This window comes from Bombus huntii, chromosome 2 (assembly GCF_024542735.1).
Source record: "Bombus huntii isolate Logan2020A chromosome 2, iyBomHunt1.1, whole genome shotgun sequence".
In the NCBI taxonomy this organism is placed as follows: domain Eukaryota; kingdom Metazoa; phylum Arthropoda; class Insecta; order Hymenoptera; family Apidae; genus Bombus; species Bombus huntii.
The window spans coordinates 9588735-9605486 of NC_066239.1; the positions used below are offsets into that span (position 1 = coordinate 9588735).

Sequence of the window (16752 nt, forward strand, 5' to 3'; positions counted from 1 at the left end):
ACGCGAAGCTTGCGTGAATATGTTATGATGACGAAGCGAAACAGAAAGTTAAACAATCGACTCGACGAGAACTAAATTATTATACTCAATTTCCCCTTTTATTAAATGAATATTAATATATAATCTACATATGTATGTTTATATGATTGACCGTTATTGTTATCGCAAATCCAATTCTATAAAATCTATGAAATTTTTCACAGCTGATTAGTTGGATTTATTCGATTGATTATAATTTTATTGCTTTTAATTCAACTCGACTGATTAAACATTTATTATCAATCAAATTCATTCGAAATAACTCTCAAAGTATTTCGTTCTACAGGAAAAATAAAAATTTCGATTATTGTGCTATTAAAACGAAAAATATAAAAACAGAATGAGGTACAGTTTCGAACACTTTCCTCGCTTGACGATATTTTTAATCACCTCCAATAACAGCTTACTTTTTTCTACCTTAAACGAGCAAACTTCATGATTCCGCTGGAAATAATCTAAAGCGGAATAGCCAGCCAACTGTTCGCCAACCCTCTCTGTCAATCATTCCGCAACGTACGGAAAGCTTGGTCGAGACAGGGCGAACGCACGAAACATTTCACGCGTGACCCAGTTACGCCATAGAACGGAACGTTACTTTTCATTTCAATCTCGAATGCGGGATAAATAACGAGCAAAATTGCACGCCGATTCAGTGCGCACGCGCGTCGATATAAGGCCTCGAATAAAAAACGATCTGTCGTTGAACGTTGCACGGCCGATAGGTCGAAAGGGGTGTGTGAAAATAGGGGACGACGGCGAGAGGGGTAGCAATTCGGTGCAATCAGCACGACGATAATTATCATGGCGAAAGCCGGCGTGTATCAGCGTCGCTGTAATACACAGAGTATTTCAAAACATGGATTATACGATGTTCGACGTCACCGAGAAATTTAATCAATCGTCACGCTTCCATCCCCTCTTGCGTTCGCATTCCGTGCAGAATTTTAATCACGAGAATCATAAAAATCCGTTTCGCGGCACGTACACACACGTATACCTCCCTCCATCCTTCCATTTTATCCAGCGAGGTCCCGCTTCTGGCGCTTTGACGACGAATGAAGCGCAACTTTTACCGAGACAGGATTTTCATCCTACGACATTTTATTATGTGAGAAAAAGCGATGAACGCGGAGCCGGTTTGCGGGTTAGTACGGAAGGGAAGAAACAGTACTTACATAGCGCCGACGTATAGGGCGTCCCTCTTACTGTCCAGGTACAACGTCCTGTAATACAGCATCCCGCAGCTGAATTCCCTCACGTGTTCTGCAAGCAAAAGTAAACAAAGAGATTAAACACTGAGCAACGAAGGGTGGACCTCGAGGAAATTCATTTCTCTGGCCGCTGCGCGCCTCGCCTGACGGATCGTTAGATTTTCATTATGACTTTTATAATAACGCTCGCCGTTTGTTCTCCTCGTTCCCTCGTTCGCGTTGCTCTATCTTCTGCTGCTCTCTTTTCATTTCGCATCTCGCAGTAAGCCGAGCAAAGCCAACAGGCGACTTATATCGCCGTCATAAAACTCGTTAGAATTACACGACACGTAACAACGTGACATTTCTCGTTTCATCGACTGGGTGGTGGTTTTATTACGGAACGGGGGCGACGTGAACATCGAAGCAGCAAATGGACCTCAATTGACGGAGACGGGGACTCGGCCGTGCAAATGTTCTCGAGTAAAACGTCAATTAAGGTCATTAAGGATGAATGGCAGCTTATGCGTGAGTGTGGAGCTACCGAACCGGTAATATGACGGAACATTTTGGATTTACTTTAGTACGATCATAATCGAGTCTCCGGGGAATCAAAGCAAGATTATATATACGCAATCTTGAGCTTTCAGATTCTAGAATCTGGGGTTCGAGGATTCTAGGCTCCAGAGTCTAACAGAGGTCTAGGATCTGAGCTTTGTAAAATCGATTTTAAGGGTTCTGGGATTGTAGAGGTCGGAGGTTTTAAAGTGCTGAACTTTGAGAATTATAAGGTTTAGAGTTTGGACTTTATAGTCTGAAGTTCAATAAATTAGGGTAACATAGTACTTGGATTAAAGTAATTTTACATACTTCATAAATGTTGCAAGTATTTAATATTACACAGTCTCTTAATGAGATTAAGGTTACTAAGATTACGCAAAGATCGTACTACTTTACACTAGGACCTCGTTTCTTGCTGCATCAAAAGATAATGTTACGAGACACTTGGTTCCGATATTCTTTGATCGTAAAGTCGAGACAGCATTAATTCACGAGCGTACGGTTCGTGCACACGCAAGGAAGCATCGCGCGATAAAAATTTCACTGTACCATCGACAAAGAAAAATCGTACGACCTGAAATATAGCCGGCTTTTAGAACGTGCTTAACCAAAGTATTGAATTAATCTCGAATCTTAAAACGTACCGGCAAACGAATTTATCCCTCTTTGAAACGCTCGAGGAATAACTCGTAAACGAAAGAAGTTTCACGATCTAGCGATCGTGAAAGAAGCGTACAGCATACGCGACGAATATAAATCGTCGAAATCGCAGCTACGAGTCACGCTGAGCGGGGAAACTTCGAATTATACCATGCTAAAAAATTGGATTCATCACTTTGCTTTCGCCTTTTTATAAAGAAAAATATCCGTAAGATGCGCGGGAGTGCGCGGCTATTTTTCACAACATTAAGTCAAGCCAGCAATCATTTAGGAGCGCGCGCTCCTGCACAGTTCTCTTGGGTAAAAGTCGTAAGGGACGTTCGTGCCATCCTCTCGCTATACTCTTCGCCACCATCCCCCACACCTTTCACAAACACCCTTTTCACCCTCTATCTCGTCGGCCGACACTGATCTGCTTAACATATGAAAGAAAGCCGCCCTTTCCTAAATATACTCGTTCTCCACTCTAGACTAACAGAGCGCGAACAATACTATATTTTATGCGGTATCAGAAGGGGCTGACGTCGAATGAAAGGGGTCCAAGTGTGGCGTCGCTGCACAGACACACGAGTCTCTCTTTTTTCTCTCTATCTTTCTCGTGTTTACACCAGCACCGAACGATTCTAGCTGACTCTCGTTCCCTTCACGAGTTCTTTGCCCGCGAGCCCATGAATGAATGCAAAAACCTGATCTCTCGTCCTTTATCTCCCGACCAAGTGGCGTAGCGATGCGGTCGAGCTTAATACGAGGCTAACTCGAATTGATGTTCATTGGTGGATCCGGTAACAATAGTACTTTTGTACGAGTGTAATAGATCGTTACGTATATCTACTCGGCTCATCGAGCTTTTTAATCGTGGATTATAACCTGAATTTCAATCATGAATGGCCAAGATTGAATTCTTCAAGCAGATAGTTCGAGATTTTTCAAGATAATATACCGATATTATTGATATAGTTTTATCCTTCCTTAAACTTGTACTTTTCATGTTCTCTCAATTCTTTAATTGCTTCTCTGTACAAGAGATTTTCTACATTTAAGAACAATTAATAATTAGACGAAGTAGGTTTCGATATACGCTTCGATACAAAAAGGAAGATTAGTGTTAGCATATAGAGATTTTCTCGTCATCCACGAATACAAAAAATCCCTCAAAATACAATTCCAAAAATTTAACAAACTATTACTTATTATTACTTGCTATACGTTCGTTTGAATTGACATAACTGTGTTCACTAAAAAATCAATGAAATCTTGAAAACACGAGGGGTAAGCCTATTTTATAAAATATCAGAATGAACTGATCTTCGATTCATCGAACTAATTATTCCATCCATTTTAATCATTCTAACTTGAAATCTGTTATCAATTATCGATCATAATTGGCATTGTTATATATATCGCTGCCGTTATAAATCTTGAACGCACTAAAGCTAACACGCAGAAAATACACTTAGACCATCAAAACACTCGGCGTCAATAAAATTTGGGAAAGCTGGATCCACTGGAACGTTTTTGCAGTGTACCTTCCGAAGCGCAACATCGGCACGCAGTTCGTTAGATCGGCGCGGATAAACCGCGGCGGCCCAGGGCCGTATTGTCCCCCCAGGGAAGACTGAAAATTTATATTCCCTCGCAAATACGACGGTTCGTTTTTCCGGCTCGTCAGCGAGGGCCAGCAGTGCGTTCGTCGCGCGCATTATTCCGATTTTATTGCCGTAATAAAATCGTATCACATCGCGTGCATAGAAGATGATGCCTGCACCTGCCGCTCGTTCGGTCAGTTGATATAACTGCATCGTTCTCCACATTCGTTCGAACGCTTCTATTTTCGACCAGACGTAAAATCGTTTTCTTCCTCGGTGATCTTCGCGGTAGTCGCTGAGGTCAGCCAACTTTCGCCAACTTTATCGAACCTCGACCACTGCTACAAGATTGTTCGTGCTGCTGTGAGTTCCAGAGTTCTTGAAGGTACTGGTTCGATCATACATCAGCGTTGAAATTAACCTTTGCTTATTTATAAACCAGGCATCTCGTAATTTTGATCGTACGAAGATTTGAAAGACATATTTTGGGAATATAAGCATACGTGGTTTGTTTTTCACTATGTTTTCATTAAAGTTAAAACTGCTTATATATATTTTATAAAAAAAATCATTCAAAGATCAATAGCTTGTGAGTGAAAACTTTCTGTGAAAATGATTAGGAATTGATTATTTTCACCACTTTGGTGATTCGTAGATTCGAGCGTAAATTAATGTTCTGGGTGCAGAAAAATTATCAATACTAATCGTAGAGAATCTTGGAAAAAATTTATTTAAGTTCTCCGCATTCAGTTGAACAGGAAAAATGTTTTTGCTAACAATGAATGCGGGGGACTTAATTTTGCGCGCAGTTTGAATAAAGAGATAGCACGATTCGAATTTTGTTTCTATTTCTATGTCCTATTTGATAGCATTCGTGTTCATTTGATGCTAAGGTTGTTAGATTTCCTGATTTTCATTATCTATGTACTAATAACTCTACAAAAAAATAATTTTGTATAAGAAATTATTGTAAATTCTTGCGAAAACTCCTCGTATAACTTGCAACCGTCGATCAATGGATCGAAAGTATTAACAGGAAATATGACTCGATATTAGCTGCAAACTGCTCGTTCAAATAATTACTAATAATCTCTGTAACGGAGCATCGTACCAGCGTTTCGCTGTTTGCGTATTTATCGAGAAAATAATACACTAAGCGTCGAATATAGATCACTAATTACCAAATATTTGCAAGAACCTTTGCTTACTAAAATTGTCACGATCGTTTAGAGCAGTTATATATAATTCGTCAAATTCTGTATAATCGTGCAATTAGAATCCAAATTCGAAGCTTTAATGATTTTACTATCCGTTATAAGTATAAACATCTTTCAAATAATAACCCAACAAATCAAACTAAAAATATAAAATATATCGCTATAGTTTATAATATAGAAAAATAAATATTATTTCAAATGAATCGAGAAATTTTTAATTTCCTAGTCATAGAAATTTTTAGTCGAGGGATGATCCGATTAACCGCGAGATAAAACCGATGAGGAAAGTGAATTATATTAATTTTAAGACTCTGACAATAGGCTGTTTTCATTTAAACAAAACTAACGACTTCCAAAGACCATTTATTACACACTTGTGCGCCATTAAAAACACCGTAGACGCGATTATTTACTGTAAATTGCCTTCGAGTGGTCGAAAAAGAGCCTTTAGGTATCGCAGGACGATAAGATCGTTCCTCTGGGGTTGTTAACGCAGAGAGATAACGCTAAACGAGCCCGGGACCGGAAACTATCCATTTGAATTCGGTGGTTCCGGCAGTGGGTTAATTCGCTTAAACGGTATTTCTCAATTAACCGAGTCGATGTCGCTTAGTTTTCTCTTCCCTTCTGTTTTTCGTCTGCCATCGTCGGCCCTCGCGAGTCCGCGTTCGCTAGACTCGATACGAAAGAAAAGCCTGCTCGACTCCGTTAACCACGACAAACGAGATGCTATCGTTAAAACGCGGCCACTCTATCTTCCCTTCGACCCCGAACTGTCCGCTTATGTAATTTTTTATCATTACTCGACTCGCTAAAGGCGGCCAGACCTTTCGCTGCGACGTTACGTACGCGCGTTCACCAGACGATTGATGATAGATGCTTAGGCTTCTAACGAATTGTCTAATGGATCACTAACTTGTGTGTGCCATGAAAGACAGATTGCAAGTTAGAGTACCAGCAGCCATGTATTTTCAAAATGTAGGTCTCGTTTGATTACCTTAACGAACATGTCAAAGTGTGAATACTCCTCTCCATTAGTCAACCAGATGTTGACAATGAATGTCATTAACATTAGCAGATTTGGAGTGAATACAGATTAATGCATTAGAGATGTTAAGTGAATTGTTCGATGGTGTTCCAGTGGTTATTTTTATTAGAGACAGGTAGAAGTGGTAGTTCTTTTATATGATTTTGATGAAGGATGATGTTGGACCGATTCTTTTTCAAGATTTATTCACTTACGCTATGGACATGATATGTTGAACAGCCTATGACGACATGGTATTGAAACATTTCATTGTTAAATTTTCTATGTATTCCTAAACATCATGTACGTATCTTTTTTATTTCGGTAATCAAAAGTTAACATTGTATCACGACTCACTGTCGCTTGCACGAAGTTATAATATAAGCGGTTATGAATATGGCATAAGTTAAATGACCATTTCTTCTTTAGAATGCTCAAAGTCTTCGATAACCGACAGACAAAAATGTTAGAATGTTGCCAAAATAATGCAAATATTTCCATCATATCAAACGTATAAATTTTTCAATGATAGATTCGATAATTCCAGGAAAAATTCAAAATGATATCGAAAAAATCCGGTCGAGTAAAAATTTAACCTGCACGGTCGATTAAAGAAAAAAGAGGAAAAAGCGAAAGAACCCAATATGAGAGCATTCATAGTCGAATGATTTCACGCGTCAGAAAGATCGGAACTATTAAAGTCACTCGGACCGTGAAAAAAAATTGTTTCGTCGATCGTCCCTTTTTCCAACGCTAACGATACAAAAGAAAAAAAAAAAAAAGAAAAAAGAGAAGAATTCACGGGTGCGATTTTAAATGGGGACGAAGGAAAATTGGGATCTCGTCTGCTTCAATTTCTTTCGAAACTTTGTTCTCGAAGCGGACTGACTGTCCGACGGAATAGAGAAAATCCAAGTATGAACAATCAATACTCGCGAGAGGTACGGACGAAGCTTTTTCCGCCGTCTCTCTCCAATTTCAAAGAACTCGATCCTCACGAGAGACCGTCATCGCCCAGGGAACTCGTCGGACGAACTGAATTCGCGCGCATATTTTACTTTTCCCTTGGTTCACGCGCACACGGATACTCGACATGTCGAAAACGAGCGTACCATCCTGTTGCACGCGTGCACAGTTTATGAACAGAGGCTGATCATTACTTGTTATTGCACAGGGATTCGAGTACTTTCTGCTTTAATTACACGAGCCTTGGCCGCGCTTCCAATTCGAACGATTTTAGTGTCTTTGCTCGTCGTTTTGCAAATGAGAAAACCCTGGAATTCCATGTCGACCTCGTTCGATTTTCAACAATTTGGAAATACAAATTATCCAGCTAAATTTCAGATTGTTTGTCCCTCTGTAAATTATCTTGATGATCAGACAATTGTTATAATTAAAACCGTGTCTTACGATTACTTTAGTAACTACTTAAATCAGGTATTCATCGCAACAATACTATGTCGGATGCAATTCGGAAGTATTCAATACAATACGTAATTTGTATTGAACTCTGTTGTTTTGCAATTTCTATATGTCAATTTTGCTTTTGTTTCAGAAAGATATTCAATGTTTTTTTAACGTAAAACTGGAACGAGAAATGACGAATATTAAAAATATTTCAAACTTGAAAATCAGATGAAAAATGATTCTGACTAAGGAAATGTAGCTAGATAAATAATTCGCAATCCGTACCAATGGGAGAAGAATTAAAAATTAGAGTACAAACTAAACTTTCCTTTTATTTAACACTAAAACTACCACACCAGTCAAATTGAATGGGTTTACAATTTTATTTTAAAATTCCTACTTCATGTTATATTTTTTTCCGCAATAATATAATGAATTTTATTTTGTCTTTTATGTATTCAAACTCAAAATAATTTTCTATTAAGACTACTTATACCAATACTAGTCAAAATGACTAGTACTTGTCAAAGTGTAAAAGAATTCTCCAATCTGTTTATCGAACCTCAATTAACCAGTTTTCTCATTTTGTACAACTTCCCACACGTTGCTATCACAAATCGCTAGATGCTAACACTAGAAATACCACAGCAACCAAAATGACTGATTCTACAATTTTATAAACGTGTCAACCTTCGTTTAGGGATCATGGTTCCAGATGGATTAATAATACCAAAAATGTACTATATAACATGGAATTGCTTCTGTAAGAAAGAAATAAGTCAATAAATATAAAAATATTCTATTATTACGTATTTTTTAAAGATCAGTCATTTTAACTGGTTTTGGTAGAAATAGCTTCGTGTTAACTATCGGTAGTTCTAGTGTTAATCGGAACCATACCTCAATCGCGAATATACGATTCAATACTGTAAGGCAAGGAGTTAATAATACAAATGAAAAATAAAAGCAAGAACATTTAAAATCGTTGCAAAGTGTAGAAATAAACGATCCGGTAGCAAGTATTGCTAATGAAACGGAAATTTCATGCATTTGTTACGCTATTTTGAACGCAGCTGTTTAAAAATCGTTGAAAAACGCTCTACTTTCGGTTGAACCCCGATCTACTTTCGGTTAAACCCCTTGCGTATACACTGATCTTCCGTGGATTCCGCGGAAAACTGAACGCTTCGGAAACAGCCGGATATCGATATCGTTAACAGAGTGAAACGCGATCATGCGTTCGAAATGAAGTTACCACGGTTTCGCAAGATGAATCTGGGTCACGTTCTTCCTTACGCGGCTGTAAATTTTCGCTCTACAAAATCTGGCGCTGCGCGCGACACGCGTGCAATCACCACTAGGTCGAAACGGTTTTCAGGATGCTTTCATTGCGGGTGATGAAAACGAGATTGAATCTGCCCTGGTGAAATTATATGTTTTTGTTGTTTGTACGTTTTCAGTGACTTTATAAATATTTTTTTAATGTACCATAAGGATGTTCTGTTACAAATAAATTTGATACGGAAGATATAAAAAAAACATATAAATAAAAATAGTTATTAATGACAATGTAACGATGTATCTCTTGCCATGTTCGAGCAAATACTCCAGAAAATTGTCTGACAAATTCTGTTTTTACTACTTCGGCTTCGAATCATCTATTCGCGCCATTTGTGTGAATAATAATGATTTATATAAAAATACGATATCAAATGATATACACATTGCAAAAATGGAACGTGGAATTATAATACATGGAACAATATCACACACCAAATTGAATTTGACGGAGTACAACATCAGGGTTATGTGAACGAGAAGCTGTAAATTTTCATAAGTTTCATTCCTCCATCTCTAAACGACGTTTCGAAACGCCTCATTTCTCCACGAACCGTATCGGAATAAACGTTCCCTAGAAAGTGCTTCGAATTTAATAAATCGATTCGAATCCCCGCTAACGCGACCTCGAACTATGGTTCGTGGTGATATTAAAATCGCGGGGGCGATACTTCTGCTAATAATCTCAGCAAGCAGAAGGCAATGGAGGGCGATTTATTTCTTGAAAGCGTGGAAAATCAATTCGATCGATTGTTGAGCCATAATTAGCCTATATTATTGCAAAGTAATGCGAATTTATTACAGAATGTTTATGCAATCTAACTGGCATTTTTATAGCTGATCGACGATTCTAATTCCAGTGGAACGAGCTCATTATCTGTAATTACAGCCAATAATTTCTTCAATCAATTTCTCTAGAATACCTAAAACATCCGACATTCTTTCACAGTCACTGCCATCGTTACAAAAATCGCTTTAATGTCTTCATCGATAACTTTAAATCTCTGATGACAGGAACATTAAACAAAACTATAATATTTCTTACTACAATTTCATTCCTATTTTCATATCGCTACAGTCATACCAAAAAATCATCCTTTTATCGTGTAACCGTCGAAACGCGTTACACTCGAGCGACGATAAATTATTATTTCAGTGTTGTTCCGTTTTATTACGTTGCTTCGCCGGAAATCTCGCGGAGAAAAATTGAAACTAATGCTCCCTTGAAAGTGGGCGCACGTAGAAGCGCAAACAACCGATTCACCCGGACGTCATCGAGGCTTTCACGCAAGCTCGGTAGATCCCCGTTAAGCTCCCGGGGAACGCGAATGGCGATGTGAACGGGTGTTTCGAACGCTGGCCTCCCTTGTCGCCGAGTCATCGCATACATGTGCACGCGTTGTTCTATCCTCTGTCTAGTTTTACGTGTTTATACGTGCGACACCTTATCGGCACGCAGACGGATCGCGTGCCACGTGCAGTAAGAACAGTAGGAATTCACTTGCAATTGAATAGTTTCACCTATGCGATCTTTTACTTGTACTTTCACTGAATTTACGCTACCATGATATGACGTGTTATTTGAGTTTCTTGGAAGTCAAGTTGACCAACTCCATTCCTCGACTATCTCTGAATTTTATCATTTAAGTATATAAACTGGTATTTAATATCTCGGAAAGTAAATCTATTTATCGCAAGCGAATAGTATCAAGAGATGTAAGACAGGTGAATAAACTTTACTTGAAGTGAGCTACACATCTAGCTAAACGAAGGTTTATAGTTCTATTTTCTACTTAGCTAAGACTAATGTCTATCGTAAAATCATTTCCTTGAAATATGTTTCTAAATAAGGAATAATTTAGCGGACTATTGCGTAGACAATTATAATGGATCATCCTAATATTATATATAATATTAAAAAAATAATGATACATACCAAATAAGTTCTAGCCTTTAGTTACAATTGTTTGTACAAACCAAACGCGTGGCATTATTTTCTTTACTTAATACGCAAGTATACTATAATATTACTGTATACATTCCCACCAGAACTTCCATCTATTCATATTTGAAAAACAAATCCATCACATTCATAACCCTCATCGCTATCTTGCATTAAAAAAAAAAAAAAATGAACGTAATATACAAAACTATAATTGAAAATAAATCTAAAGATATGCTAATACGGTAGGCGATAATACGCATGGCGTATGCTATGGGATTCACTCGATAGTGACTTTATCAGCGTCATCTTATCATGGAAAAAGCGGATTTCGCGACACGTGCGCCTAGAATGACCCTATTCCGTGACCCTTCGCATTCGTCTTCTTTCGAGATGCGAGACCATAACGAAACGTAGCCGCGATTGAATAAAGTTAGGCGCCCTAACCCGCTCTCACAATGTCAGATTAGGTATGCGATCGTTCTCCTTTTTTTTTCACGTTCGCCTGGCTTCGTTCCAGCCGGCACCGGCATATGGCCACGGAAGATTACGAGGGTACAGCCACCACCGTGTCCAATTTCCAACGTTATTATTATTTTAATCCCCCCGAGTTCAGCAAGGTGTCTGTCTGATGTCACACATCTCACACAGGTCAATGTAAAAACACCCATTCAACCGTATGTAAGAATAACATTCTGAATTTTTGAGATCAAAAAACGGAGCAGCTCAGAACACGATATGTATTTGAAATAATATAGTTCGTTTAAAAATCTATGAAAAACAAGGAAACTGTGTATAAAACTTGAGTTTCATTCGAGCTTGTAGCATACACGATGCATGAATGGATGTCGTTCGATTTTTTTTTTACACAGACCATCATGCATTTTTGTATTTGACTGTATACATACTAAAAAGAATATGGTAAATGGAATATAACATTTATTCCATTAGGTAATTAACAATCCTTTTAGTCTTTTTAATGAAGATAAAATTTCCGTTCCTTATCGTCTTATACAATTATAATACTATTCATAAATAGTATTAATTAATTTAGCAAACTTTTCTCTAGAAGTAATCTAATTTCATTGTAAACTATCTTTGTAAAATAATAATTAACAGTTTATATGATCGTAAATTGAAAATAATAAAACGATACTTGATCCAATTTCAAGAACATTATTCATCTTGACACATAAAGTAGCAGGATATCATGCTATTATGTTCAAGGACAATTTTTTACATTTGAATAAAAATTAATGTTTCTGGATTGCTTTCGGAGCAAGGATACAGTGTATACCTTTCTTCGAAGTTACTCCGTAAAATTGTTTATTTAACGCCTGTCCTCTCTTTCTCTTTCTCTCTCTCTTTTACAATTTATAATTTACTTTAGACTAGAGCTCGCGCGACTTTCGTATTTTCCTCACTTTTACTCGCATTATTTTGTGAAAATGATAGGCGAGGGTAGACGAGTCGCGATAGTTTGCGCGAAGTTCAAATTAACTGAAATCGAGTGGATCGCAAACGAACGATAAAAGATAAGGGGACAGGGAACTTCGGGCCTTCCGGTTATCTCGATCGTTCGCGTTTCAGTTCGCAAAACGTTCACAGCACTGCGACAGTTCCTTCTGCAACGTGTGTTCGAGATCGTATCGGTGTAAATTATTCCGCCGACCGTTTCGAAGGCGTCGATTGAAAGTTTCTTCGAGAAAACGTGGATTTTCCCTTGCAACTTCACGCCTGATCTTGATCGAATTCACTTCCAACTTAATTATTCGAACTTCAATTGTAATTCAAGTGATAAATTGCGTATTATTACGTAAATTTCGAGTTACGAAAGAAATATTTTTTGTGAACCTAAGATTAATTTGTATAGAAATTTGTATTGCTTTAGTATAGTTGGAGATTTGAAAGTTTAATGAAGAGAACAAATCTGCATTTTATATACTACAGTAGCAAATTGTTTGTGAAATATTTCACGGAACGCGGAAATAAAGTTTAAGATTATGAGTAACGATTTACTGCATTACCACTAATAGATCTAGTTAAGTTTAAAACCTGAAGCAATCAAACTAAAACTCAAAGTAAGTGTTTAAAGATATACTACGTTTTAAAAGAGCCATGAAAATCACACTTACCCCAGAAATCCTAAATCAAACCTTCTATTAAAACCTGTTCATACATCCTGCCCTAATTGTACCTACATAAACGTTGCATTAAATGCGCCATATATGCACATACTTCCATCAGCCCCATCAATCAATTCACAGCCCAAAATAATCCAACGATCAATTTCCTTTATTATCCTGTTCAACATACAACGTCATCAAACCTTCAACAACTTTCAACATACCACTCCACATATATTCCACATAAAAAAATCTCACACACTCAGTATATGGAACAAGTTAGCCAAATAATGAACAATCTCAGAAACGCATTCGCTATATAAGCCGATTTAAATGGAACATCGGATCACTTTTTGATCGGAGATAGTTCGGCTCGTGGGATCTGACCCTGCTGACGCGTTTCTAGAAGCCTTTATCCGGTCTGAAACGCTCTCTTCCTCCTCCGTGTCCATCAAGAGTTGACGATCGAGGGTAGGTTCTATGGCCAGATGTGAATGCGTACACCCTCGACATCTCTAGTTCACGCCTCCTCACGGAATTGACATGTTTCCAACTCGTGCGCGCTGATTACGGATGGGCCGACCTCGACATGACAATACACTCTTCTCAAACATACGACGACTCAACCAGGAGGTGTATCGAAGTTTCAAGTGCTCGCAGGGAATCTAGCGATAGTCCGGCAGCAAGTGGACATTTTTTGTGTGACGTATCAGTAAACTTGGATCATTAGTTTCATGCTCATTTTTAAGCCAAGGATTTACCGGAAAATTGAACTCAGCTGTATCGTACTGTGTTAAGTTGAAAAATAGTTGCGTATCGTATGTTGTACATATAGAAGCAAATATTTTGGAACTTAGCAGAGCCTGCGATAATTTAGCTGTTTTTTACGCTTAAAACCGGAAATCTGCCGCCAATATTCCAAAATAGCAGCCGGTAGTTTCATTGTACTTTGTCAGAAAGATACTGCATTCGTGTCGTACAAGGAAATCAGATTTTTTTTAATTTATAATTTATTAAATAAAAAATGATAAAATGACAGTGCACAGATTTTCGTTCTACTTTTAGTAATCTTAAGCATCAGAATAAGAATAAAATTAATGAACTAAATTTGTTGAAATTATAGGGTAAAATGTTCCCTGCCTCCCAAACTATGATGTCGAAGGGACTTTTTTGATTCAGGTATGTACCACCATCGCGGAATTACGTTCGTCGATAGACGCTGAAAAGTTTTAATTGATGACTTATACCGGTACATTTTCGCCAGCAGGAAAAGAATAGCGAGAGAAAGACGATATACAAAGCGCTCCCCCAGAAACGCAGAGTGCACTGAATGCAAGACTGCCTCGTTTGGGACCGTTCGAGTGTCTCTAATGAGAGGGAAAGTTATTTGATTACGAATGTCTGGGGCACTTGAAGCGATGGCTGCGTTCGGATCGAGAGGCGAGATATCGATCCTATCCGAAGTTTGTTGAAACAATTTTATTACTTTTCGCTTTGAGGAGTTTGCAATTTTCTCGGTAATTAATGTAGAAGCATTAATGCAGAAGCAGATAGTGCTCGCGTCTTGCACTTACAGAGAAATAGAGCTTAATTTTACCTAACGTAGAAGCAGCGTAAAATTCGCAGTTAAAAGTTCAAATTTGACTAAAATGACGTTTGACGGCCATACGGGAAGAACATGACAAGTCCATTTTTGTTCAGTTCGTGACTTATATCGCTTGGTGGCTAAAAACCGGCATTTTAATATAACAATTAAAAAAGGAATTAATCTGACAAATTCAAAGACCCAAGACTTTCGAAAATAAGTAATAAATCCATGATGTTTTGTTTGACAAACGAGTAAGCTTAGCTTAGCCGTTGCGTTAGTTTGCGTTAGTACTGATATTTTTTTAAATATTCAAGAAAGTATATTCAAGAAAGCCAAGAACACTGTTCTTTTATAATAACATTATTATGTTATTCACCCGTGACCTTTATCTATAAATAAACAAATTTAGTAAAACGTGCAGACTACATTGCCATTTAACGAAATTGAAAGATCTGGCGATTACTTTTAAGGGTTCTCCGGGCCAAGTTGACCCACGAGAGAGTCTTTTAAATAAATAGGGAGGGCTTCCCTAGGGATCACACCTTGGTGGAATAAATCAAGATAAGAGTAGCCTCCGAGGTATCCTTCGGTCGCGTAAAAGACTCGAAGGGCGAATGTTGAAAGGAGGACGTGCAATCGTGCACGTGAACGATCTCGTGAAATGGGAACAGGGGTGAGAATGAGAAACAAGTCTTGCGAAAATCGCGTGGACGGAGGCGTATCGATAATGACACGTTGACTTTCGACTCGTTTGCCTATATAGGAAAGTGGCGGTAGTTGGCGCCACGCCGATTCTACGACTTGGAACACGAAACAGCGTAAATCTGCGCTGTTAGAAGAAGCAAAAGACGGATGAAAGAAACGGTTCGAAAAAAGAGGGAACGAAACGTTCAACAGTTGAAAAACCGTCGTTATTAGTTTTGCCAGCTATACAATTTTTCCTATGATGACAGGTTTCTCGTTGACCCTAATAACGACACTTTAATCGTAGCATTGAATGGAATTACGGCGTCTCGAAGTTACCTTTAAACAATGTGGGCTGTTACCGACACGCGTTACCTGGTTAAAAAATACGAGGTCACTGGGTTCATTTTTACTCAGTGCAGCGGGCTATGGTACGAAAGGGTCGACATGGTGAGGCGATTCCGTGTTTGGCTTTTGATGGCGGCTTACCGCTGTGCTATTATTTGCTAGCCCATTGTTTCATAACACGTGGGAAAAAAAGAACCGCTAAGTGCACAACTCTGGTCCATTTTTCCCGGCGCCTTTATTGCTAGATATTTAGAACAAAACATCGTTGTACTTTCGTTCTCGAACTTTCCCACCTTTCTTTTTTTACTTTGCTATGTGATGAACAAACTAAATTTTTATATGTTCAAAATTAGACTGGTGTTTTACATTTGTGTTTGCCCTTTTGCTACGGCGCGCTAAGAAAGTGAAAGCATTTCTTCTGCGCAAGACGATGTTTTTTGTCAATGCGGAAAATATATGCACGTGGATATTTAAATATACTGTAAATATAAAGACGAGACTTATCACGATTTTCACCCATGGCCTTTGTATCCGTCAACGATAACGCACAACTGCAACATGAGAATATAAAACTACCACCGAATCGATACTTCCCGATGAACATTAGACACTCAGAAAACTTCTTAGGAGAAAAAACTACACGCAGACAAGGCGCCACGAAGCAGGCGGCGAATGGGCCACCCTGAACAAAGGAGTCACGAAGTTAAGCGAAAAAAGACGGAAACCTTTCGAGATAGGACGCGGAATAAAACAAAAGGAAAGAGAGGAAAAGTAAAAGAAGGAAGAAAACAAGCTGGCAGGGTGGAAAGAGGGAGATACGAGAGGACGAAACCGAAACGGAGGGGAAAGCAAAAGATGAAATGGGGCGAAGCGTGGCTGGTGCGCGGCGTACCGCCACGTCACTCCCTTCTCATTAATCAACCCCCTACCACCCTGCCGCGTTAACCTATCTTCCTCTTACAAATCTATCCCCTCGTTCTCTCTGTCTTCCTCGTTCTGATGCATTTTTGTTTTTCTATCGTTCGGTTACCCTGTCGTT

At 38.5% G+C, this 16752-nt stretch overlaps 1 protein-coding gene across 4 annotated transcripts in view; it reads right to left on the reverse strand.

The window, feature by feature from the left end:
- LOC126878065 (semaphorin-2A) overlaps positions 1–16752 on the reverse strand; it is a 557194-nt gene that overhangs the window by 71881 nt on the left and 468561 nt on the right. For all 4 annotated transcript variants that reach the window (XM_050640491.1, XM_050640490.1, XM_050640492.1 and 1 more), the window contains one exon: positions 1215–1302. In XM_050640491.1, the coding sequence (XP_050496448.1) occupies positions 1215–1302 (88 nt within the window). The remainder of the gene's footprint in view (positions 1–1214; positions 1303–16752) is intronic.